Source organism: Parasteatoda tepidariorum, chromosome 6 (assembly GCF_043381705.1).
Source record: "Parasteatoda tepidariorum isolate YZ-2023 chromosome 6, CAS_Ptep_4.0, whole genome shotgun sequence".
NCBI classification, from domain to species: Eukaryota; Metazoa; Arthropoda; class Arachnida; order Araneae; family Theridiidae; genus Parasteatoda; species Parasteatoda tepidariorum.
In genome coordinates, this window is record NC_092209.1 from 69,576,073 (window position 1) to 69,601,371 (window position 25,299).

The 25,299-nt window shown below is 31.4% G+C and overlaps 2 protein-coding genes across 2 annotated transcripts in view; both read right to left on the reverse strand.

Annotated features, from left to right (window-relative positions):
• The window catches only part of LOC107446254 (otoferlin), a 27,815-nt gene extending 11,702 nt beyond the window's left edge, over positions 1-16,113 (reverse strand). Inside the window, exons 1-10 of the mRNA XM_043052279.2 lie at positions 15,958-16,113; positions 12,911-13,043; positions 12,248-12,321; positions 11,517-11,630; positions 10,038-10,059; positions 7,791-7,945; positions 6,654-6,779; positions 3,793-3,936; positions 1,663-1,790; positions 672-842 (exon numbers count right to left, since the gene is read on the reverse strand). Coding sequence (XP_042908213.2) covers positions 672-842; positions 1,663-1,790; positions 3,793-3,936; positions 6,654-6,779; positions 7,791-7,945; positions 10,038-10,059; positions 11,517-11,630; positions 12,248-12,321; positions 12,911-13,043; positions 15,958-16,095 — 1,205 coding nt within the window. The 5' untranslated portion in view covers positions 16,096-16,113. The remainder of the gene's footprint in view (positions 1-671; positions 843-1,662; positions 1,791-3,792; positions 3,937-6,653; positions 6,780-7,790; positions 7,946-10,037; positions 10,060-11,516; positions 11,631-12,247; positions 12,322-12,910; positions 13,044-15,957) is intronic.
• A 1,012-nt stretch (positions 16,114-17,125) lies between these two features.
• Positions 17,126-22,787, reverse strand: LOC139425838 (fer-1-like protein 6). Its single transcript, XM_071181828.1, has 5 exons — positions 22,668-22,787; positions 21,530-21,640; positions 20,599-20,736; positions 19,198-19,284; positions 17,126-17,143 (listed from the first exon to the last, which is right to left on the reverse strand). The coding sequence occupies exons 1-5, from the start codon at positions 22,785-22,787 to the stop codon at positions 17,126-17,128; spliced, it is 474 nt and encodes a 157-aa protein (XP_071037929.1).
• Between the last annotated feature and the right edge of the window lie 2,512 nt (positions 22,788-25,299).

The following is a 25,299-nucleotide window of genomic DNA, read 5'->3' on the forward strand; positions in this document are numbered from 1 at the left end:
CAAAAAATGAGATGTTTTTATATATATATATTTACATTCGCAAGTATAACAATATCTTCACGGCAATTTCGAGAATAAAGAATCACACGTTTTTAAATTAAGAAAATACAAAAAGTGAGCAGCTGACACAGTATATTTTCTTCTCATTAAGAGCAAAAAATCTTTTCATCTAGTAATTCAAATTTAAAGAATTGGTTGTCCATAAAATGACCGATGATTTAAAAACAAATCAATAAAATAAAAGAGCCAGGAGATACGAATGTACAGTTTGCTGCATTCTGTTTAGAAAATTAGGTTTTTTCTCAGTAAGTTCAAAAATTAGATAGAGGGATTCGGCATAGGATGATGATGTTAACTGAGCAGAAGTATAAAGCATTGTTTTCAAAATGAACACATTACTCGACGCCCGAGAAAATGCATCAGTTAGAATGGCTTAATGTGCAGTAGAAACCATTGTTTTTTTATTTTTCCAATCACTAGCGTAGTCTGTTGACAAATTTCTTAACTAATATATAAATTTGTGAAGAAAAAAAATATTAAGTATAGGACTCTAAGAATGAGACAGCATCATCTTTTATTATTCTTTGTTTGATTTTTGAAATTGTCGTTCATTTTTTAATAATCCCAGTAACAATTTTAAGAATCATGCAAAGACATAAAAAAATGCTTACTTTTCATAAAACCTAGGAAGTCCGCAAGTGGCGCGGTGTTTACTGTAGAATCTATTTTCCAAATCAATGGTTGTTTCTCCTATCAGATCATCCGAGCCCATAAGATCCCAGTCACACACTTGAATGTTGAGTATGGATTCAGCAGGAAAACTGGCCACAAACTCGAAACACCTTTAAAGTATGACAACAGTACACTTCTAGAATTATATTGTTAACACTAAAATAGTACTATAATGCACATTCTCTCCCTTAATTTCACACACGAAAAATTATATTGCCCCGATTTGTCTCCTTCAGCCATCTCCACTCTCTTGGCCACCATGGATTTTTGATAAAGCAATACATTATTAGGTATTAAGTAATTTAATAAAGAGTAATAAACAACCCTAGAGCAGTGTTGTGCTTACTGATCGAAGTTAGGCTTTCCTACTTCATGTTTTTTTTTTTTTTTACGGTTGTTGTTGTAGTTGTAGTTCATTTACGTCGCACTAGGGCTACACAATGGGCTATTGGCGACGATTTAGGAAACTAATGATAGCCATCTCGTACACTAATGTTTTTTAAGGTTAAAGGTCATTGTCTGCTATTCCGTACACTTTTTTCAGGTTAAGGGCCTCTGTTAAATGCTATTGCGAACACTAATGTTTTTTTAAGGCTAGGAACCATTGCTGGCTATTCCAAACACTGATGTTTCCTTAAGGTTAAAGGCCATTGTCGAAAGCTATTTCGTACACTAATGCTTTTTAATGTTAAGGGCCATTGTCCGCCATTCCGAATACTGATAATTTTTTTAAAGTTAAGGACCATTGCCCGGAAAATTCCCCACACTGAAGCAATTTTATTTATTATTATTTTTTACTGTCAAGGACCATTGGTGAGATAATAATTGTATTGTATACAGTGGCTTTGGACTTAAACTGACTGAGATGAGTAACGTTTGAACTGTGAAATATAGGTTTAAGCTTTATCAAATGCAAACTGAAATTCTTACTCTCCGAAGACTGGATTCAAAAGTTTGGAGACGTAATGACTCCTGTTGCTTATCTTGTGTTTCTCCATTCGTAAAACTATGTAGGCATCCGTTGTGTTTGTAAAGTCCGAAGGCTGCAAGCCCATTGCCTAAAAATGCAGTTTTCAATCAGCATTTATACGTATAAAGCTTCCTTATATGAAAGATGTTCGAAAGTTTCTGGTGCTCCAAACATCGAGTGATTTTTTTTAAATTTTTTTTTTAGAAATTGCTTACTTTGTTTGCTTAAGCGAGCACTATAGCGTGGGAGAAACCCTTCATGGAATATTCTCTTTCACCTATATGAGTAATATAAAATTTAAAGTTCAGTGGAAACTGAGTTTAGGCAAACCCTGAAGTTTCAAATGCTGAAAAAATGCTTTAAAATTATGAAAATGAAAATAAATGGCAGGATTACACACAATTTCGCCAAGGGGAAGTTATCTTGCCACAATTAGTTTGCATTTCGAATTTAATTTGAAGCTTCACGGTTTAGATGAACTCAATTTTCACTGAACTTCAAATTTTGGAATACCAATGGGGGTGAAATAAAAGTTTGCCATGAAAAGTTTCTCCTATGAAACAGCATACTTATTCAACTAGCAATTATAAATTAAATTTTAAATTCGTTTTAAAAAAATTTTAAATTCAATTTGAAATTGAAAATTATTTATTTTTTAAGAAACATTTTCAAATATTAGAATATAATTCGGAAAATAATTTCATTAAAAAAATTTCTTGATTTTTTTTTAATTTTTATATAACAATAATTTTTTTAATAAAAATGAAAGGCGATTTTCCTATTAAGAATAAATACTTTCTGTATTATACATTGGCAGCTGTGAGCGATAAAAAACGGAATTGTTCCTATAATACTCTGGTTTTGTTGTCGGTGGGCGTGAACTATAAACTAATCTTATTGAAATTCTGCATTCTTCTTCATAAAACTGAATTTTTGTGATTAATAGAAAGACTTTCTTTGATAGCATTGTATTTTCCGCGATTATCTTTCTGTTTAGATTTGAATAGTCTAGATTTGTTATAGTCTAGATTTGACTGATTTCTTTTCCTTTGCCTTTGATTCTAATAAACATTCGAAATTCATTAAAAAAAACTAGCAACAAAAATATTTCATTTGTTTTTTAATTTCGTATAAAATTAACAGTGAGGTATCCCAACAACTGCAAGGTTATTTTTTTCTAAAAAGTCTTAAAAAACTGGCTTTCGACGACAGAAATTAGGATTTTTTAAATTAAAATTTAATAATTGGTTAAATATTGTTCTTTCATATACTTAAAGTTTAAACAATATCTTTTGTTGAAAAAAGCTAAAGCAACGTAACAAGAGCTCAAATAATGTTACATTTTGCATATTAAAAACTATATTTAGTATTGTAAAAAATAATTAGTTTCACTGTGAAACCGGTACCTAGCGAGGGGTTGATAAAACGAATATATTTAATATACTGTATCAGAATAATTTTATGCAGATTACTGATTTGTATTATGTCTAATAAGAATCTTGCAGAATTAAATATTAAAGGAATATAGTTAATATACTCTATCAGTACATATTAAAACGAATTTTCGTTGCAGATTATTGACCTGTATGAAGTAAACTCTAACTAGAACCCTCACCGAATTTAATATAAAAGGAATATAATTAACAAACTCTATCAGAACATGTTAAACCAAATTTTCTTTGCAGAATATTGACCTGTAAACTCTAATTTGAAACTTAACTGGATTAAATATAAAGAATATATTTAATATACTGCATCAGAACATTTTTATACAGATTAGCGACCTGTACTGACTAAGCTCAGATTAGAAGCCTAGTCAACTTAAATACATATAATTAATATACTGTATTGGAACATGTTATGAGAAATTTTAGTCATGTTACTAATCCATTTAAAGAAAGTTTTAATTAGAACCTTAACTGGATAAAATTTAAAAAAAATAATTGATATACTTCATCTGAATATATTTATGAAGATTACTGACCTGTACTAACTAAGCTCTAATGAGAACCTTAACTGGATTACATAAAACACATACTTAATATACTGCAGCAGATCATGTTAAAAAAAAATTCATGTAGATTTCTGACCTGTATAAAGTAAGCTCTAACTAGAACTTTAACCGGATTGTTTAAAGGCACATTCTCGAAAAATCCATTTACTGTACCAGGTAAGCCTAATTCATAATCAAAAGCACGAGGTGGAAGAGGCAATTTATAGACACGAAAACATCCCTAAAATATGAAAAAAATTAAATTTTATTAGAAATACACTAACTTATCATGCAAAATACCAAGTGCTCCAAAAATTACGGACTTCTTCAAAAAGCAGCTTAAAAAAATAATGGAAAAAGAAAATATACGGTTTGCTGTGTTCTGCTCAAAAAATGAGATGTTTTGCTTAACAAGCTTTAAAATTAGTTACAAAGTTCATTAGGTCATGGCACTTCTGAGTGAAAAACAAAACTCTAAAAGAAATTTTTTTTTTGGCATGTCAGGCCATTTGAACTGTAATATTTGAACAAGTCGGAATTTAGAAGCCCCAGCTGTTGTCTCACTTAGTAACTAACTTTGAATCTTAATTGGAACAAAAACATGCTTTCTAAGCAGAACGTAACAACTCTACCCTATTTGTTTTAAACAAATTAGATTTTGAAAATTTTTAGGTATTTTTGGCACACCTGGTATCTACAAATATAAAAAAAGTGATGACTTAAAACATTTTACGAGCATGCTAATTTAAATATTGCATGCAGGATGTGTCACAATCTCCCGTGGGTATAGGAATACTTATAAAAAATTAAATATATATCAATACATCAACAAATTTTAATTTAGCTGATGAAGAAATATCTCTTCCTCAAATATTCAATAAGCGAACCTCTGGTCAGCTTTGAATTTTCAGTCAAATGCTAAACTTTATTATTATTTTTTATTTGTCTATTTTACATATTTACGTTGATTCAAACTGAAAATTATCCTATAGCATGTAAAAAAATGCTAAAATTCAACATTAATATAAGCTTTTAATATAATAAATTATGGAAACTGATAGGGAGGTTTTAAAAAAAAATTTATTTAAAATCTAATAAATCGACATGAATATCGTGACAACGTCGATAGCAAGGCAAGAATGAAGATTTTGTTTACTAACAAGGAAGCGTACATTAAAGTATCGGACGGTTAACTATGACATCAAATTATAGAACAGATAATTATCACACGAATTAAATTTTGGAATAATAAGTTATAGTACTAATTAAATTATGAGAGTTCAATAACTTGAAAAAAAACTTATTAAAACTATCGGAAGCAAGATAATTTATGTTCCAAAATTTCATCAAAAAAAGTTAATTAAAAATTATTCTTAAGCTGCATATTTTAAAAATTTACTTTAATATTGTTATTGAATATTGTTATTGAATTTAAAAAATACTTTTTTTAATGACAGTCAATTAAAAATGATTCTTAAGCTACACATTTTAAAAATTTACTTTAAGATATTTAATATTGTTATTGAATATTGTTATCGAATTTAAAAAATACTTCTTTTAATGACAGTCAATTAAAAATGATTCTTAAGCTACATATTTTAAAAATTTACTTTAAGATATTTAATATTGTTATTGAATATTGTTATTGAATTTAAAAAATACTTCTTTCAATGACAGTCAATTAAAAATGATTCTTAAGCTACATATTTTAAAAATTTACTTTAAGAAATTTAATATTGTTATTGAATTTTAAAAATACCTTTTTTAATGACAGTCAATTAAAAATGATTCTTAATCTACATATTTTAAAAATTTACTTTAAGGTATTTAATATTGTTCTTAAATATCATCTGGAAGAAAAGTTACACGAAATGCTTTTACAAATGTATAGTGTCTCAGATTATATTTTGGAAATAAAAGATTTAAAACTTCTTTTTTAATACAACTACAATTGCAAAGATTCTTTCACCAACACTGTGCTTATGCTAATTTGCGATTTGAGAAGCTAGTTTTGAATTTATATTACTGAAATATTATTACACACCTTATGTTGAAGTGCTATTGACTTCCCTTTGGGTGAGGATTATTAAAAATATATGTAATGAGGGTGGTAATTAGAAAATACCCTTCCTAGATAAATGCTGCATCGTTAATAATATAATAAGTAATATAAATATAATAAGAGCTCGAAGGGACATTCACGACTAAGTCCACTATTACAAGATTCCAAGTCGCCAAAATGCCAATATAATGCCTAATACATCTTATTTTTTTATCTTCAAACTGTAGGGAAAATGTAAAAATTTGATGTTTACAAAATGATAGCCGAAAATTATAGCTGAAAATAACTAGCCTCCAGCTGCATTTTTTCTTTCTTTAAAAGAAACATATTTTTCTACGGTTTAAGTGAGGATTATTATACAAAAAAGGACAAAGTGGGAAACATTTTTATTATTTTCTGGTGTTAAAACAGAAAATAGAAAAACCAATATCATTTTATCTTAACGTTTAAAAAAAATTATGTCTGAACTACCACCAGCTAAGTTGTCTTCCTTCCAACATAAAAAGAATTCTTCTGCTATTTTTAAGACTCCTCAAAATAAAGAGCCTTTGTTGACCTTATATAATGCCTCCTTATTTCTTATCTTGAAAGCTTTCTGTTTAAATCAATATTCAGTGTTGTTGATTAATCAATATTCAGTATTATATATCAAAGCTATTGACCGTTATTTCATTTTTCCTTGTATCTTGCAAAATCTCCCAGATCAAATTTAACTAATTTGCTACTGGTTAGTAAAAGCTGTGAGCTCCAGCATTTATTTTCTGCAAATCACTTCAGCTATGTATTTTTTTTATAACCGTCGTTGAACAGCCAACCCAATTTTACGACTTCTAATGTTCAACTCCGTAGCTATATATTAGCTCCGTAGCTCAGCTATATATTAAAGAAATTCTCACTTTGAATATAGCAATAATGTTGTCCTTCAAACGAGAAAACCGTTTCCCTCTCTTCAAATCAAATGAATGCAGCCACTGTTTGAGTCCACCGAATTCAGCCACGTTTTCCAATTCACAATCATACACCTAAACAAAATTCACTATTAGAATAAAACTCGTGTGTAACTTCATTTAACAAGCAGACCTGCTAACTAAAATTTCGCCATATTTATAAAAAATAAAAACAAAGTGTTTGTTTATAAGGCTTGCATACAAAAAATTAAAAAAAAAAATTTTTTATAAAATTTCTTCTTTCACTCATGCGTTAATTTTTTTAAAGAACTAGTGTAATAAAGATAATTAGTTAAATAAGATTTAAGATCTAATAATTAAGATAATTATCTACGATAATTAATTTAAAGACAGAGATAATTAGCAAGACAGAAACCAATTGATCTGGAAATTTAAAAAAAAGGAAATGAAAATTAATTGGTAATGTTCTACATAAACCTGAAAAATTAAAACAAAACAAGTTTTTGATTGGCACCCTCAAGGCAATTGAAAAAGAGGAAGATCCAAAAAATACTGACCGCAGGACGGTTGTAAACGAATACAATACGGAACAATAAGAAAGACATAGAGGCAAAATATTTGACCACAAATGGTTCAAAGATATGATAGAAGCCCTATCCGGAGTTAATATAATGTGCATGTAAGAGATTGGCGAAATATATAGTTTAGGCCGGGATAGCCAGGTTGGTAGAACACTGGGCCCATGTACAAAAGGTCATGGGTTCGACACACTTTCGTATTTTCAAACTTCTAAATCTTATAGTTTTTGCATTTGTCTTTAGCTTTAACATTATAAAATGTAATGTAAAGCGAAATGTAATGTAACAAATGTAAAAACACCCAAAACAGCGAATGAGGCGTTTACAATTTTCATATATAGAGTAATAATAAACTCAGAATTTCAAAGAATTTTCTTAACAAACTGATTTTTTAAGATTTCTTAGATCAATACTATAAAGTTCAAGTTTATCTCTTTTAGGACAATATCTGTCGAAGCTTGCAAAATAAATAAATAGATGTATGAAATAAAAATTAAGGTGAAAAAAAAGAATCAATAGTGATGTTCTACCTTTTAATTTTACTTACAGTGAATGCTCTTGCATTTTGAGAATTTAAAATTGGTTTTTGAAATCCATTATCTAACGCTGCAACTCTGAAAACATGCTGACTGAAAGATGATAGTCTAGAAGCTTTGTTTAATTCCAATGGTTTTTTGGTTATTCCCTCTCCTGATTTTCGATCTGGAAAAAATATAAAACTGTCTATAGTAAAATTAAAATAATTTGTATAGAAACTTTTCCCTAAATTTCATCTATCACGCTCTTTATTCTCCTTCATGACTACTTAATGTTAATTATTATTAAGTAATCATGGTTAAAATCAACATTATTGTTAAAATCAACATTCACTGTTATCATTGTCAATGATTTTTTTTAAAAGTATTGTACATTTCATTTTCTTCTTTCAAAAACTTGTTAAGATTTAAAAACTTGTTGTTTAAAAATTCTTGTTGAAAATTTTTTTGCTTTTCCTAAAGTATTAAACCAAATAATTCAGTCTACAATATTTTATTTTATTTTATTTTATAACCGTCGTTGAACAGTCGACCCAATTTTTGGGTTTACGGCTACTCATGTTCAACTCCGTAGCCTTGTCATTTTGAACCCAATCCGGAAGACAAGGAAACTCCTGGATCAAGTATTGGGAGAAATTTGCCTCCGTGGAGGGCTTTTTGATGGAACCAACCAGCACTTGCTCCACACGGAGAGGAAGACCACGAGAACATCCCACGGTCAGCCCACTTCAACCCATGATCCGTCCACCACTGCGGATATTTCACGTCAGCACTGTTGTCAGCGCAAGCCGGATACAGAATTCGTATCGACCAGCCATCGCCGGGATCGAACCCCGGTTCACCTTATTGGAAGGCGAACGCTCTATCCCCTAAGTTGTATCGCGGCTCTGTTTTGGTAATTTTATTTTATTTTACGACCGCCGTTGAACAGCCGACCCAATTTTTGGGTTTACGACTACTAATGCTCTACGCCGTAGCCTTGTAATTTTGAACCAATCCAGAAGACAAGGAAACTCCTGGATCAGTACCCCCAGAGGTATTGATTTGTTATGGGAACATGGAGGACTTTGAGACTCAACAGATTTAACGTGCATCAGTCACCATTTACTAAACAGGGGGTCTTCGCCCGGCGGGGACCGAACCCACGAATTCTTGGACATGGGCCCGGCACTCCACCGACCAGGCTATCCCGGCCTAGTAGCGACAATTTATCAGTCTACAATATTTAAACAAAAACTGTCTTTGGTAGATATGTATTTTAAATCAAAATAGTTGTCTATTATAAAAGGACTAAACTCAGTGTCACGACAACCCATAAATGGTCAAGGCCTATTGCATACATCTCAGTTTTCTTGAACTAGGGCCTTGGATCATAGGAGCAGAGGATCCGGTTGGATGGTCAGTCGTACGCAGAATGCCGTACGCAGTATGCATGGTACTCATTTTATCGACCCACTGAAAGAATGAAAGGCTGAATCAACCTTGCGCAGCTGAAGGAAGGTAAAGAAGTAAATTGGCCGGGATAGGCTAGTTGGTAGGACATTATACTCGTGTTCGTGAGAACGGGAGTTTGAATCACGCTGGCTGAAGATGGTGACTGGTGCACGTTAAATCTTGGAGGACAAATTCCTCCAAGTTCCCATAGCAAACCAATACCTATTGGAGGTACTGAATAAGAGATTGATCGTTCTCTGGTTCAGGTTAAAATTACGATCTGAGGATGAATGAATGAGTCCATCCTGTGAAACGGGGTGTGACGTGTGTGTGGCTGAAATCGTATTCTCGGCCATAGGTGGCGCCTCTGAAAAACAGGAAATGAATCCTCTGCTTGGTTTCCGAAACAGGCTTGCTGGCCTGGCGGAAGGCAACAGAATCGAAAAAACGAAAAAAGTTTCGATTTAATATTTTAATTATTAATATAGCTACTTTATCACTAAATATTTGTGTTTCCTTATAATAACAAGCACGCTTTAGTGATAATTTTGTTTGCTATTATGAACTGTCGTTATAGAAGACTTTTACAGTATTTTACAGCAAATAACTTTCTTGCACTTTGATCCATCTGGGGAATAAATATATCTGAGGGGCCAGGCACATGGTTATGAGCAGCTGGCTTAGGCCCTTGATTAGAAAAAAGTCTTTTAGAACCGCAGTCATAATAAAAAAGCAGAAAATGGTTTTTTTATTTAGATTTCTCCCTACAACGCTTCAATTATATATTCGGCGCAATAAATAAACATAAGAAATGAAGAACTTACCAAATGACTGCGTTTCTTCAGACTGAAACAAAATTTCATCAATTAGATGAGATAGAGAACATATGTACCCAATTAAATACGATATGAATGCATAATAAAAGAAAATATATAACTGTAAGTAATGTTTTGTAATGCTCCCTTAATATGTAGCACCACCTTAATTTTCACCTGATCTATCTATAAGGGAAGTTTATTTTCATTAGTACACGTAACGGTTCAGGTGAGCTCCCAGAATGGTTTTTTTTTATCTAGAAAAAGAGGTGATTCACCTTATCTGTGGGCGTTGATTATTTTTGGAAGCAGCCGTAGCGATCTGAGTGTACTTCCAGAAAGGTTTGTTTGTTTATATAGAAAACAGGAAATCGAAATTACAAGACAACGGATTTTAACATTGGTAGTTGAACTCAAAATTGAATCGGCTGTTCAACGACGTTCGGAAAAAAATATCGGAAGGAGTAGATGGAGCTTATTTTCATTAGCAGACGTAGCGATAAGAGTGAACTTACAGAACGGTACATTTGTTTATTAAAAAAGAGGTGATTTACCTTATCTATATTATTTCAGTTCGAAAACGTAGCGATCTGAGTGAACTTATAGAATGGTTTGTTTGTTTATCTAGAAAACGAGGAGATTCACCTTAGCTGTGGGCGGAGCTCATTTTTGATAGCAGAAGTATATAAAAACATACTGACGTATATAGTAATCTGAAAGAGCTTCCGGAACGTTTTGCTTGTTTAGAAAACGAGCCTAACTGTAGGTGAAGTTTATTTTCGTTAGCAGACGTAGCGATGCGGAAAAAATTTCGGATCGATTTGTTTATCTAGAAAACGAGGTGATTCACCTTATCTGTAGGTAGAGCTTATATTCATTTAGCAGACGTAGCTGCCAAGTGAACTTTCAAAACAGTTTGTTTGTGGCGCAGTTCAAGATTTTTCCACTTTATGTAAGGAAGGAACATAACAATTTGCCACTAAATACTACTCCTCCTTTTCTAACCACTTTATTTTGGAATTTTAAAGATGTGAATTCAGAGATTTTAGAATCCTAACTGGCAATCCATCATTAGCCAGAAGATTGCTAGGAAATCCCTTAAAAGGAAAACCTTAACCCATCCTGGACTGTCGTGTCCAGCATTGCTATATGGTTTTGCTATTTGATTTCGTGACACGTCGGAGCGTTTTCTTTCTCTCTTTGAAGTTTTGGAACGTTGAATTGAGACTAAGTAGGCAATATGATGGTATACCATCAATGGATTTAGACATTTTTAGGGCCATCTTTATTGTACTATCAAAAAGTGAAGGTTTAGGAATAATTTAAAACAGAAAAAATGTGGATTTGAGTTGTACTATGCCGGAAGATTGAGAAATTTTTTTGTCAAGAACTTAGTCATTGATTCCGTCTTATCTTAGGTATTGCGGTGGAATTTACGCGTCTCATTCATTTTATTACTATAATCATAAGCTGTAAAACGCTGCTTACCAAGAAGCACAAGTTCATTGAAATGTAAAATCTGGCCCACCAATCAATATTTTCCTCTTCTTCCTCTTCATTTTCCGTATTCTTCACTACATTATTAAGAGTCCAAGGAAAAGTCTAGGAAACACAATTATGTATTTACAAGAGATAGCAACTTTGAAGGCAAAACAGTTTTTTTTATGGTTAAACAAGAAAAATATGGAATAACAGATAATTATCTAACAACAGTTTGTAAATTATGTCGAATTAAAAATGTAATTTTCACCCGTAATTTTACTGAAGTAGATCGTGAATTACACTTCATTTAATATAAGCAAATCAATCAAATTATTATTATACAGAAATATAATTCGCAAGTTTTGCATGTTCTAAAAAAAGTTATTTTTCCATACAATTTTAAACAATAATTCGTTAATTGTGTATAATTTAAAAATTAATTTTAACTAATTATTTAGCAGTAATAGTGTGAAATAACAGTAAAATAATGTGTAAGCTAAGTCTAATTCAAAAACATTAAACATTTTTGTAATAAATCAAAAACATTCAATACATTTTTTTAACAAAAACAATTTGAATGTGGATTTTTTAAATTTTTTAATACAGTGAGAAAATAACCCTCAAATTTTTGAACCAGATAACATTTTTACCACGTATAAAAACTGTTAAACTAATGTTGTATGCGTAAAAAGTTAAATTATTTCATTGTTAACAGAAGTGTTGAGTATATATCTCACTATTTTTTGAATGTAATAGGAATCTGGATTTTCATCTAGTTCTATCTGCACAACTTCATGCGATGAGGAATGAACTAAGAAAACAAAGAAATAAAAATTATTTTTTCATATGTTACATAAACGAAACAGTTAAGGCCACCAATAAAAATAAAGATTTCTTAGAAAATGGATGGCAGACGTTAGGAAGTGCACATTAGTACCAATATACAAAATAAACTGTTAGTATCAAATACTACAGCTTAATGTTTGACTATAACATGCTGATTTCTTAAAAGTTAGCTATTGATAGTTCATTCATTACAAAGAAAAATTTTAGCGGTTATGAATTTAAAAATTTAAAAATTTTGCCAGTTTCTTCTTATTCTAACTGAACTCTCCCAAATGAGCATTTTCTTCTAATTCTTATTACGTTCATACTTTTTTTATTTTATAATTTTGGTCGAGATTGTCATTTTCTACCCAGTCGAATACATTAAGATCGAATTCATCGTTCAAGTTTCGTAACAATTTCTGTCAGCTAAGTATTAATTTATAACTCCTAAAATGGTAATATTTTTGAATTTATTTTCCTGTAAAGTTTTTGGAAATGTATATTAAGAGCAGATATTAAAGAACACTCTGTATGTTAAAAAAATGTCACAACCAGTATAAAAAAATACGAACTTTGTCCTCTGAATGAGTATGTTTGAAGAGATGCTACGACATGAGTGGCAACGATATCTATTCGACCGAAACCACTTGAAGACAGCAATTTGATAGTTAGAGGCGGAAAATAATCTTCCTGGTCAGCCAAATCCTAAAGAGTATTCTCATTTCATTACATATCAGAGATAAAATGCATTCATTCAATATATTTTTTATTGAAATTCCTTACCTAATTGAGCAATATTTAGGGGAGAGTCGGGTAGCCCCGCCCAGCGGGTACCCCCGCCCAATGCAATTTCATATGTATAGAAATTTTTTTCAAGTCAATGGGCCATCGGACATTAATTGTTATATTAAAAAAAGATCATTTTCTAAGTTTCAAGTATTTATGCAGCTGTTAACATGGTAAAAAATAGTTTTGAAAATATGTTGAATACAGTAGTCATGAAATTAAGAAACATTGGTTGAATGTTTCGATTAAACTTCATTTTAATACTAAAAAAATAATTTTTCTCTATACATACAGCATTAAACTATGTAGTCTTAAGTTTAATTTGCACGAAGAAAGAAGTCTATATGTGAAAAATTGTTCGAGTAATTACAAATTTACAGAAAAATTGGATTTCGGGTAGCCCCGCTCACATGAATGTCGGGTATCAACGACCAATTTTATTTCGTCGATAAATTTACGGTTGCAAAGATTATTATTTTATTGCTTCAAATTTGAATGTTATATGCATTTTTAACAACAAATATTGTTGTTATTAAATGATAGAATTCAGTAAAAGTACAAAAATATGTAATAAATAAAATAATTTCGTGATAAAAATGATAAACGAGGTTTACGTATTGTCAATGCATTGGTCATTTTCATTTGCACCTGAAAAAACAGTCAAAAAACATAATTTTTGTAACTGGGCGGGGCTACCCGACACATTTTGAAAAGAGCTGAAAAACATGTTTTTCTAAATTTCTAATTTTTTAAGTTAAACTGTTCTTTTTTCGGTTTATTCTTTTTGCATTATTTAATTAGATGATAAAACAATAGAAACATACAAAAATATTGATTATTACTCAATATTATACAGAAATATAAGCGATACTCCTTAAGTGAGCGGGGCTACCCGACTCTCCCCTCAGTTAAATACATATTTAGTCAACCGTTTTGCAACAGTTAAACGGTAAATAAGCTATATTAGTCTTATAAAAATCTATATCTTCTTTTGTGATAAAACTTATGAAAAATTGAGTCCAATCAGCAACTGCAATTAAAATAATTATTTCAAAATAAACTTTTACAGTTGAAAAAAAAGACAAAATAATTGAAAAAAGCAAAATAGTTGAAAAAGCAAAATAATCTCTCTGGAAAAAATATTTGAATCTTCGAAACAGTTAAAATAAAACTCCAGTAAGCTGTAAAAGACCTATCTGAAAACAATGTTAAGATAATGCCTTACCACGAGAAATATTTCGTAATAAATTCTCTTTCACCTTCATGGCTAATTTAAAAGACAGAAAAAGTAAATTCAGTCAAATCTAGATTAAGCCATGAAGTTTCAGTTGCAGAAAAAAAATTTGAAAACGCAAACAAATCATTGGAAGAGAACTTCTTCATTGGGCAATTCTAAGTTATCTTTTCAAAAAATTTTTTCATATTGATATTTAAAAAATTTCTTTTCAGTGTTTGAAACTTGATGGCTTACTCTAGATTTATGTGAACTCACTTTTTCTATACTTTAACTTAGTAATGGAGGTGAAAGAGAATTTGCAACGAAACGTTTCTCCCGTAGTATGGCGTCCTCCTAAGAAGTAGCTGGATGTAAAAATGTCCCCTTACGAAGAATATTCTTAACACTATGTCTCCCAATCCTTTCATGAATATTTTTCATATGAAGTTGTTATAAACAACGAGTTACAATACATAGAAGTTCAGAAAAGACGCAAAGAAAGACATTTTAAGAGATGAAACAGGAGTCAGAGAATGAAAACAAAATTATATGAATAAAATCAAATTATATATAAATATTTTTCAAATTTTTATGTCTCAGAAGCTTTTTAATCTATTTAACTTAAATTTCATATCTTGTTTTATATATAGACGCACAGCTTAAGTAGCTTGCCTACATTTTTTGTACAATACGAAGTTTTTTCCAGTCATTATTATAATACATTTCAAAATAGAATTGTAAAAAAAATAAGTATTTTTTATTATATGGGAAAAAAACTCGATGGTTTCTTCTTAAAGATCATTTTTTGATCGAATTGGGAAATAAATAGCATGCTGGAGATATAGCTTTGATGTCCTCTAAACATGCTGATGGAAAACCACCAGACTTGTAGAAAATGCTAAAAATATTGGTAGTTATATTAATGAAAAGAAAAGTAATGAAAATTAATAACTGTAACCAAAACCAAGTTTAAGCTAATGGAATATAGATAAAAAGAACTAACTCCTGTAACTATCTGGGTTTAATAATACCATATGATGATACTGGGTTATGATGATACCATAATCTTTGTAAATATAGGCGTCTTAAAGTTATATATTTTAGTACACTTTTTATTGACTTGCTATCGGATCGTAATACTAATATTAAATCTGTCTTACTAAATGGTACTGAAATCAAAATAACATGAAAAAACATTTGTTAGCAACATTTTAAAAAGAATCTTACATATCAAATAATCCCATAAAATTTGTAAGGCAGAAATTCTTGGAAAATCAAAACAGAAACCAAATAAACAGGAAATTAAAAACCATGAATAGAAATGGATTGGTCGTGTTCTAAGTAACCCTTAAAAATTTATAGTAAAATAATTTTTTGATTGGAAACCTGAGGACAATAGAAAAAGAGGAAGACCTAAAAAATACTTGGCGAAGGACGATTATAAATGAATTCAAAGGAATAAGCAAGAAGACATGGAGCGAAGCAAATTATCTCCACAAGAGCAGCTATGATCGACGCCCTATGCTGCGATTCGGAGTGAAGAGGAATATGTAAGGGGGTGTAACAAATCAAATACAACAAACTAGTTTAAATGTTAAAAAGTTAAATAAGACTTACAATATCTAAGTACTGCACCATGCGGCTGAAATTGGAATGTTTCTTGTAGTCGAAAATGGCATCCGATCTGATGAAGTGATCCTTGCATTCAACTTCGATGCAGGGTCGGGTTATTTCCAATAGGTGGACACGTTTCATTTTCCTCAATCCCCAAAACAGAATCTAAACATAAATTCGAAACATTAGAATGCATAGGCATGAAAACGCCCTTGCCATTAAACTGAATGTGGTTGGTTTTCGTTGTTTTCCTCGCCATAAAAGGCAAATGAGGGTTCCATTAAAAAAATCCTTCACAAAACGTAGTTTTTCCCAGTGCTTGATCAAAGAAATTCCTTGTCTACTGAGTTGGGTTCAAAATTACAAGGCTACGGAGTTGAATGCTCATAGTCGTAAATCCAAAACTGGGTCGATTGTTCAGCTCCAGTCAGAAAATAAAATGTGATCTAACAGCATGAAAGAGTTGGGAAGGATGAGACACTATCCTTTTTCCTTAAAACAAACAATTTTATTTATTTCTTATATGAATGATTGATGAGAGAGAAAGAGTGCTTATTTCTGAAACAGAATCTCATGATTCGAATCCAGGTGAAGACCAAGAAGGCATTCACCTACAAACTTTCCTTCGGTAACAACCCAATACGCGATCCACCTTACTTTTCTGAGTAGTTACTTTACGGATCGATAGGTGGAGGCACTAAAATCGTTGTTTTTCTGCTTTTTTTTTTCTATCCATCATTTACCATTTTCTATTTTCTAGCTATACTGCATGTCATTAAGGAAATATACGTCTAAATCATTGATAGAATTTAAAAAGAAAACTATAAATTGTTTTTAATTAATTTTAATAAATAAATTTAATATAAGTCATAATTTTTAAAAAAAATTGAATAAAAATTTTAGTTGCACCGATTCGTAAGTAAGCAGTAGATTTTATAGACAAGTTAAGTCGCAGACTTATAAAGTTATGTGGTATCAATTTGTAAAGTAACTATTAAGTTCGTAAAGTTCTGCCTCAGTAATAAATCAGAAACAGAAAATGGCATCTCATATTCAGAAAAAAAGAAGGAAAGAAACAATTTGCTTGATACAAAACAATACATTAACTGACTCATAAAGTACAGAAAATTTAAGTAAAAGTAAAAATAAAATCGAATAAACATATTTAAAACTAAGTTTTTAAGATGAGCTAAAAAAGAAAAAAATTATTACAATTTTCATCACATCAAAAAAATAAATAAATAAATAAATAAAAACGCAGCACCCTGAATAACTTTTAACCACTAACTTATGTATATCACTAACTTTTGGCGTAATGATCGGATCTGAACGATATAGGACTAAATCTTAATGGTTCCAGAGGGTGACCTTAAGTATGCAAATTAATTAAGGCAGACGATATTTTAAGTTACGAAATAAGATACAAAAACTTACTTTCTCTGAATAAAATTTTTTTTTGATAGATTTGGATTTCTAACCCCCAAATGTGTAGGTGGTAGCCGCAATCTGGGAAATATGCTCCTATAGTTTAGTCAAGAGGGTGATCCAAAGTTAGGACCCTATAATGTTAATTTTACTTTTCGCATATTTCGCCAATCTCGAAAGCTTTCTTACGCGAATTGAAAAAATTTTGTACACAATTATAAAATTCGTTTTTCCAAAGATAACTAACTTTAACTCAGTGGCGTGACAGCCCATAGAGGGCCAAGGCCTATTGCGCCCATCTCAGTTTTCAGACCTTTGGGCTCTGGGGTGCAAGAGCAGAAGTTCCGCCTGAATGGTCAGCCCAACGTGGAACCCTCAGTGTTTAGTTTCCAAGCATGCTTGGTACTCATTTGATCGACCCACTGAAGGAATGAAAGACTGAGTCAACCTTGCCCGGCCCGAGGATCGAACCAAAGACGACAGCGAACCAATGGCACGACAGCGTGAAGCGCTACCACTCAGCCACCGGGCGTCCAAAGATAACACTATGCAAAAAAATAAATTTTAGTAAATATTTATTTTTTATTATTATTATTTTATTAAATAATAGTCGAAAAAAATTTAAAGTGTAGGGTAATACAAATTTTTACGTCATGTCTGTAGTTAGTCTGTAAATTAACATTGCAAAATAAAAAATTTGAACAAAATCAGTTAAATAGTTCCTGAGAAATTGAGTTTTAAAGAAGTTTAATGTTCATTAGTTATTATAATTTAATTTCCTTTGATCAAAAGTTATTCAAGATGGTAATTTTTTTTTATTTTTTTTTTTTTTAGCATTGTACATTATTTTTGAAAGTCAGGAAATAGTAGGATTTACGTTGGGGTTAGAAATTTATTGCAAAAAGGCAAAAATGATGATCCCTAATATTTCGTTTTAGGTGTGAAGAAAATAAAATTATTTTCTTCTTTTTTACCACTGAAGAACAGTATTTTTAAAATTTTTACTGTGCTCCTTTCGTCACATTAGTTTCGTATCAGCTTAGGTTGCTTTAGATCGGAAAGGTGACATCGATAAAATGGAGATTAAGTTTGATTAAAACATTATGAACAGAATTTTTTTCATTACACTTAAATTGGTATTCGAGCACTCCAGATAGCAAAAAAAAGTTGGATTTTTCATTAACAAAAGAAATCAAATTTGGGAAAAAATTCTGCTAACAATGATCAAGAATTTATTGAACTATACATTGTTATAAAATTCAAAACTCCTGTGAAGATTTGAATGCTCCAGCTAATTGGAAGGTGTCCGAAATTACAAATGCAAAGGTTCACTGTGACGTTCACGAAAGCCAATTAATAAACACGTATTAATACAGTTTACCTAAAGTAAGAACTCCCCTAGCCATTCGTCTAGATCCTTGGTGGTGACTATGGTAACGAAATATAACTACTTCAAGTAGGGGTGTGGGGTCATTGTTTAGGACAGATTTTGGCTCGGGTCGAACAGAGAAAGGTAATCTTTTTCTTCGGTCTATTGTGTTAGCCCTAGAGTGAAGACAAGCTACCCTCCCTGAAATGCACTAGTTACGTTTTTATAGCAGCAGACGGTCTACGACATCGTGGCTGGGGGAGTTCTTAACGTAGACAAACTATAGTTATTTTTTTTTATAACCGCATCTAATTATATATTTTGATTGCGATCTCGTAACTTTTTCATGAATAAAATGTTAATTTCGGAGCAGTTCCAAAATAAAAACAATGTCAAATTTTAAAAAATAATTAAAAACTGCGAGTATTTAAAAAAAAATGACTTCTTACTTCTAATCTGTACTTGGAGAAATGAGGTCTTATATCGTCAGGTATCGGTAATATGCCCGTTTCCAAAGCAACCACACTTTGATCGCTCTAAATGAAGAGATGAAGCAAAAAATAATTACTAGAGACAAAAATTACATTCTCAAATACAGATAATTGCATAAGAAACGAACATCTTTTGATCTAATGCTCAAATATTTGAGTACTAGAGCTCTATTTTAATGATTTGAGGAACTAATCTTAAAAAAGGATACTTAATTAGCGTAGACAATAATTTAAATTAGTAAATCCGACATAAAAAACACATTTCCTTTCAATAAAAATGCCATTTTGTCTTCGGATTTTGATTAACCACAATCTGTAACAGCTTAGATTCCAATTAACGCCCTGGATTACCTAGCACAAGCATATTAGTCTAGCTAAACGTCACTCTTTTCGCCGCAACCTTCGTTTTTATTAGAAGCTAAGAATTAATGTAAAAAAGAGTTGTTTTTCAGAAGATAACTTAAGTTTTCTTCCCTTAAAAAGTAGACACAAGTCGTCTCTTTAATTTGGAAAAAATATTTTTTGTTCTAATTAACTTAGTTTTTATGCAATGGAAATAAAAAGTAATACGTTTTTTTTTTTTTTTCGTTTTTTTTAAATTTATTCATTCATGTAAGCTTTCCGAAAAAAAATTTATATTTTACTTCTATCTTTTCTTTTTCCTTCAATATTTTTCTCATGGCTCTTATTTAAAATCACTTTCATCAAAATATTTGAAACAAAAATAAGGTAATAGCAAACTATAAATTGCAAGAGTTTTAATTAAAAGAATGAAGCGTAGAGAGGATTTTACAGTAGAAATATTTACTCCAGCAAGATTGAAAAAAAAATAATTTATGGCCATTTCTGAACAGTGAGGCAGCTCCACTTTATTTCCTTCTGAGAGTCATTTTAATTAATTCATGCATTCTGAGTCTTAAATAAAGTCTAACAAATGAATTGTTTTTACCTATTGCAGATCCACTTTAATTCATTCCGAGATATAACGCCTTTAACTCTAACGAATGTGTTTTTCTTAATGCAGTTCTACTTTCTGAGTTATAGAGCCTTCAAGTCGAACAAATGTGTTTTTTCCCATTGCAGATCCACTTTAATTCATTCTGAGACATAAAGCCTTCAAGTTTAACGAATGTGTTTTTCGTATAAAAGTTTCACTTCAAATCATTCTGAGATACAGAGCCTTAAAGTCTAACGAATATGTTGTATTTCTTGTCATATTTGTGGTGGCATTTGTTTGGTAGCAGAAATGGCCAGGAATTTAGTAATTGTTTTTAATAAAAGTTAACTCCATCTTTTTGCTTAATTAATATAAATCCCTATTTAAATACAGCCTTCAAAAAACGTGTTCATAAAACTTACTTTAAAAATTTCAAAGGATGCAAGCAAATTTGCATCATCTGCTGAACCCATCAATTCAACTTCATGCCACCGAAGACGTCTGGGATGCTGAGAAAGATGTAATGTAGTTACCATTCTTCCCAAAAATCTTGGCTTTTCCTTAAAAACGGAGTAATCAGAATTAGTAATGAAAAAAGTATTTCTCTTTGTTAAGTTAACCTTGCGGAACTAACAAATACCCTATTAAATAGACAGATAACCACTTACACCGTTGAAGAAGAGCTAGTATATAATCGTTGATCAGGAAGAAGTCTCATTAAACTGAACACTTAGACGTTTGAAATTTAGAGCAAAGTTCAAGAAACTTCCTTAACCTTCCTTTCCTAAATCGATAATCATTAGGCGAAAAGATTCCTGCTTTTTGTGAAAATGTCAAAATTATTTTGCACTATTTTGATATCCATAGTAAGGATTAAGCAAGGGAAATTTCTGAAAAATTAAATAAACTTTGAATTGAAAAACTGGATAATAAGCTTTATGTAGTTAATACCAAATATCAAATATTCACTCGTGTTACCTAATGATCGGCAACTTTCACCTTATGTGTTTAGGTTTTATGGCAACCTTAAAAAGTAATTTACGTTGAGCTAAGATATTGAAATTTTCTAAAAAATTTTGAAACCCTACTACTTTTTCCCATTTATTTCGAAAAGAAAGCGAGGATCATTACAAGGAGTGTAAAATTATATGGCAAGGGAAGATATATGGAGAACACCTTGCATATGTTCCTTTTTAATACTTTAACTGTGAAATCCAATATATATATAATGTGAAAACTAACTGTAAAATCTATAATCTCTATACTAATTCGTGAGATTCGGTGGATGATTATTTAACTAATGTTTTAAGAAAGTATGCAATGTTTTTTTAAAGAATACGAATATGTACTTACCAATGCCAATATTTCGACGATAATTGCTACTTCAGACACCGTTTTCTCCAGCAAAAGTCCGGGAAATATCAGTGTTTCATCCCAGACGGGACTTAATGTGTTCTCTGATACCTGAAGCAGTTAAACAACGCTTAAATTGTGAGGATACCACTCTACCATAAAACCCAAAACAACCAGAAATCGAAAGGTTTTTGAAACCATGGCAAAATGCAAGGTAAAAACCATGATATTTATGATCAAAACCTCTTTCATCAAAACTATTCATAGCTAGATATTAAATTTTATTCCAGCAATACTAAAAGATTAAAAAATAAGAGATAAAATCCTATGCTAAAGTAAGAACTTATTATTTAAAATATTATACAACCTAGATGGTTTAAAAAGTGGATTTGAAATATAAATACTCTTTTGAAATTATTACATATTACAAATAGTAATTCGCAAAATTAAAAAAAATGCTCCAGCTTTTTTTTTGTTCTGTATATGAATTTAATGTTAAACAACAAACAACGTTTCATACTGTCAATGATTCCCTATACAGATTAAATACATTCTTAATATTCTTGCAGAGCTTATAGCATCGGTCATCGAGATGATAACTAAGCGATTTCGTCATTAATTTTGCACTTAAGTTTATTTCACTCCAATTATTGTTAATTTTCAATTATTTTATTTAGAAATTATTTTTAAGGAAGTAATTGCAAAATAAACGTGTTGCTTCATATGGTTTTTAAATAAATAATTCGGTGTCGTTTTTGAGTTTGTTATTGAGTTTGCATGTTGTTCCACGTTATATAACGTTAAGAAAAATCCACTCTGACGTCATCACGACGTTCTTTAAAAGTTGCTCCTAGTTCAAGGTGCTAGAGTTATATGACTATAAGCCATACCGTTTCCAAAAATAGCATTTTCACATCAAACTGTTCCTTAGTATTATTCGAGATAGATACTTTACAACAGTTTTTGAAATGGCTACTAGATGGTAGCACAATGCACGGAAGCAACTTATTGCCTGCATAGAAATTGTGATGCTTTTCACCAAAAACGCTCTCTTGAATATGTGACTTTTCCTTATTTTGCTTCACTTTTTTTGTATCTACTGATGAAAGGAAAAATTTGAATGTGAGATTTAATTTACCTGTGTTGTGAGGGCAGTGTTTTTCACATACACCTTTGCAAAACAATCAGGATTCCGACGACTTAAATTAGAGTAGGAAAGAGATCGAGCCTGATATAGATGTGCTCTAACCTCATACATTTCTTGATCTTCATCTGTAAGAATAGAAATTAATATTACATTCTGCCATAAGAAAAGAAAACAGAATACTTATCGGTTATAGTGTTGGCGCATCCGGCTCGCCCCGACCACAACGCTGGCGTAAAATGTCTGCAATGGGATTATGAGTTAGATTCTCCTAGCGATTGGGCAAACTGCGAGAGGTTTTCGAGGTTTTGTCTTCCATTTAACGTAAATTTGAATAAGTTCCAATAAAAAGTCCTCCACGAAGAAAATTTTGCCTTTAAGCTTGATCCAGGTGTCCTCTTGCCTTGCGAGTTTGGTTTAATATTACAAGATTATGGATGTCTTGGCTTTGAAAGCTTTGAACCCAAGAAAGGGTTAGATGTTCAATACTCCGTCTATAGATTAAATTAAAATTGAACCTGTTTTGTACACTTGTTTTCTTGATCGTGATTTGCCAAATTTCGATTGAGTTTTTATTTTTTTCCTCTTTTAACTTTCCATCTGCAAACTCAAGCATGCGTACTTTTTTTTTACGAAGATATTAAAATCTATATTAAGGGTGATTATTACGGAACATTCAGTGTTTCTTTTCTTTCTTTTCCAGATTCATACCTGTTGATTGAAGAACTACTGGTTCATCGTGGTCACCATCTCCACCCTGTATCTTTGACATTCCTTTAGCTAATAATTCGAAGGAATAATTCTGATGCCTGCATGGCCCCAGCCACAAAGAACACTCAATTTTGGCCATGAGGGAGATCTCTGTTTTTCTTTTCCTGCTGATTGGCTAATAATGGGAAAATACAATAATAGTTTAAGAAGTAATGATGTTAATACTGTTATATGAACCTGTTGCATAAATACTACTTTATGATAAATCATGGTATTTAATTCTACAAGGTTACATTATCTAATATTATGAGTTTAATGATAAATGCCGTTATATTCGAAATTATTTTTTATTTGCTCAGCTTTCTAAAGTTGTAGTCCTATTGCGTAAAAGTAATTTCAGATATAGTTTACGTAAATTAAAGTTTTAACGTTTGGTTAGCACATTTTAATTGAACAAAAATTGTTTGCTCATTCCCACTCTTAAAAATAAAGTATTTACATTGAATTGCACGAAATTTAAATTTCTGTTTTTAAAAACCCATCCAGCTCCAAAATGAATTGCAAAACCCACCTTCATATGCTTCTTTCCCTCTTTATTAGGTTTAGGTGTTCCCTCTATCAAAGAGTTTTGGTTCAAATCTGATTTTGGATAGTATTGCAAAAAATCAACTTTTCTTGAACGTTTTGGAGAAGGCTGGTTTGCAACTAAACAACACAATTAAAAAATAGATTTTTTTTGTCATATACCTGTTTAGGCAGTGGAGGTGCAATTGTTCCTATTTTTCAGTGGCGCCATCTATGGCCAGGAATTCGACTTCTGCCACGCCATTCACACAACCACAGCCCATTTATAGGGCGGGTCACATTCACCCACAAAGGAGAAAGGACATAGAACACAGTTAAGAGAGAAAGAAACATCCATGCCTTGCCCCGGATTCGGACCCAGCACCTTTCTGATGCAATGACAGTTCCCTGCCCCCTACACAGGCCGGTCGGCAAAAAATTGACTAAAGGGTTTTATAAATATCTGGTCAGTACAGGGGCGTATATATGGGGGGTGCCGAGGGGGCCAGGGCCCCTCCCGAAATCCGAAGGAAAAAAATTATATATATACACGTATAATTTGTTGATATTCGGATGGCTTTGCTAGCAAATAGTTTCCGAAAAAAAGTATAGATGGCGCTAAGAGTATCGTAAATCTAAAATGAAGGCTTACAATGAAGGCGTGGCCTATTTTGAAGACCCAATCGAGATTTTGAATAGGTTCCTTTTCGAAGATTTTAGACTGTTCCAGAAATCAAAGCTTCTCGAATTCATGCGCTCTAACTCAATCTATATAAGCGGGAAACATTTGTTGTTAAGTCAATTGCATTCATAATGAAGAGACAAGCTTCTATTATAAATTTTTTTGCAAAAAAACAGATTGTAAATAAGTCTATTAGCGACAGTACTGAAGTTGGCTGTGCTACTAAGAATGTTTCTTCTGGTTTCGAAGGTATTGGTACGGTTGATCCACATCCAGCCCCACTTACAGAGGACTTCAACCAGGTAAAAAGAAATATCTATGATATTGGAAACTATTGTCAAAACGATTCCGTTCGTTCGTTAACAAATGAAGAAAAAATTTCGCTTGTAGAAAATGTTTGGAAACCACAACCTGCATACAAATTTCCTTCTAATTCCAGTTGTTCTACTTCAACCCATACTAGAACTTTTCAAATGAAATGGTTAGAAGAATTTGAGTGGTTAGCTTATTCTGAAGAAAAATCCGGATCTTTTTGTAAATATTGCGTAATATTTTCACCTTCCAATACTGTAGGAAAAGGAGATCATCAAGTAACAGGGGCATTAGTAACACGGGCATTTAATAATTTGAAAAAAGCCAAGGAAATATTTCGTAAACATGAAAATTGCA

Coding starts and splice junctions, on each gene's coding strand:
- LOC139425838 (XM_071181828.1), bottom strand. CDS start 22,787: ATGTATGAGGTTAGAGCACATCTATATCAGGCTCGATCTCTTTCCTAC. Junction 21,641..22,667: donor ACACTGCCCTCACAACACAG/GTAAATTAAATC, acceptor TAACTGCTTCAG/GTATCAGAGAACACATTAAG. Junction 19,285..20,598: donor CATCCTTTGAAATTTTTAAA/GTAAGTTTTATG, acceptor CTCTTCATTTAG/AGCGATCAAAGTGTGGTTGC.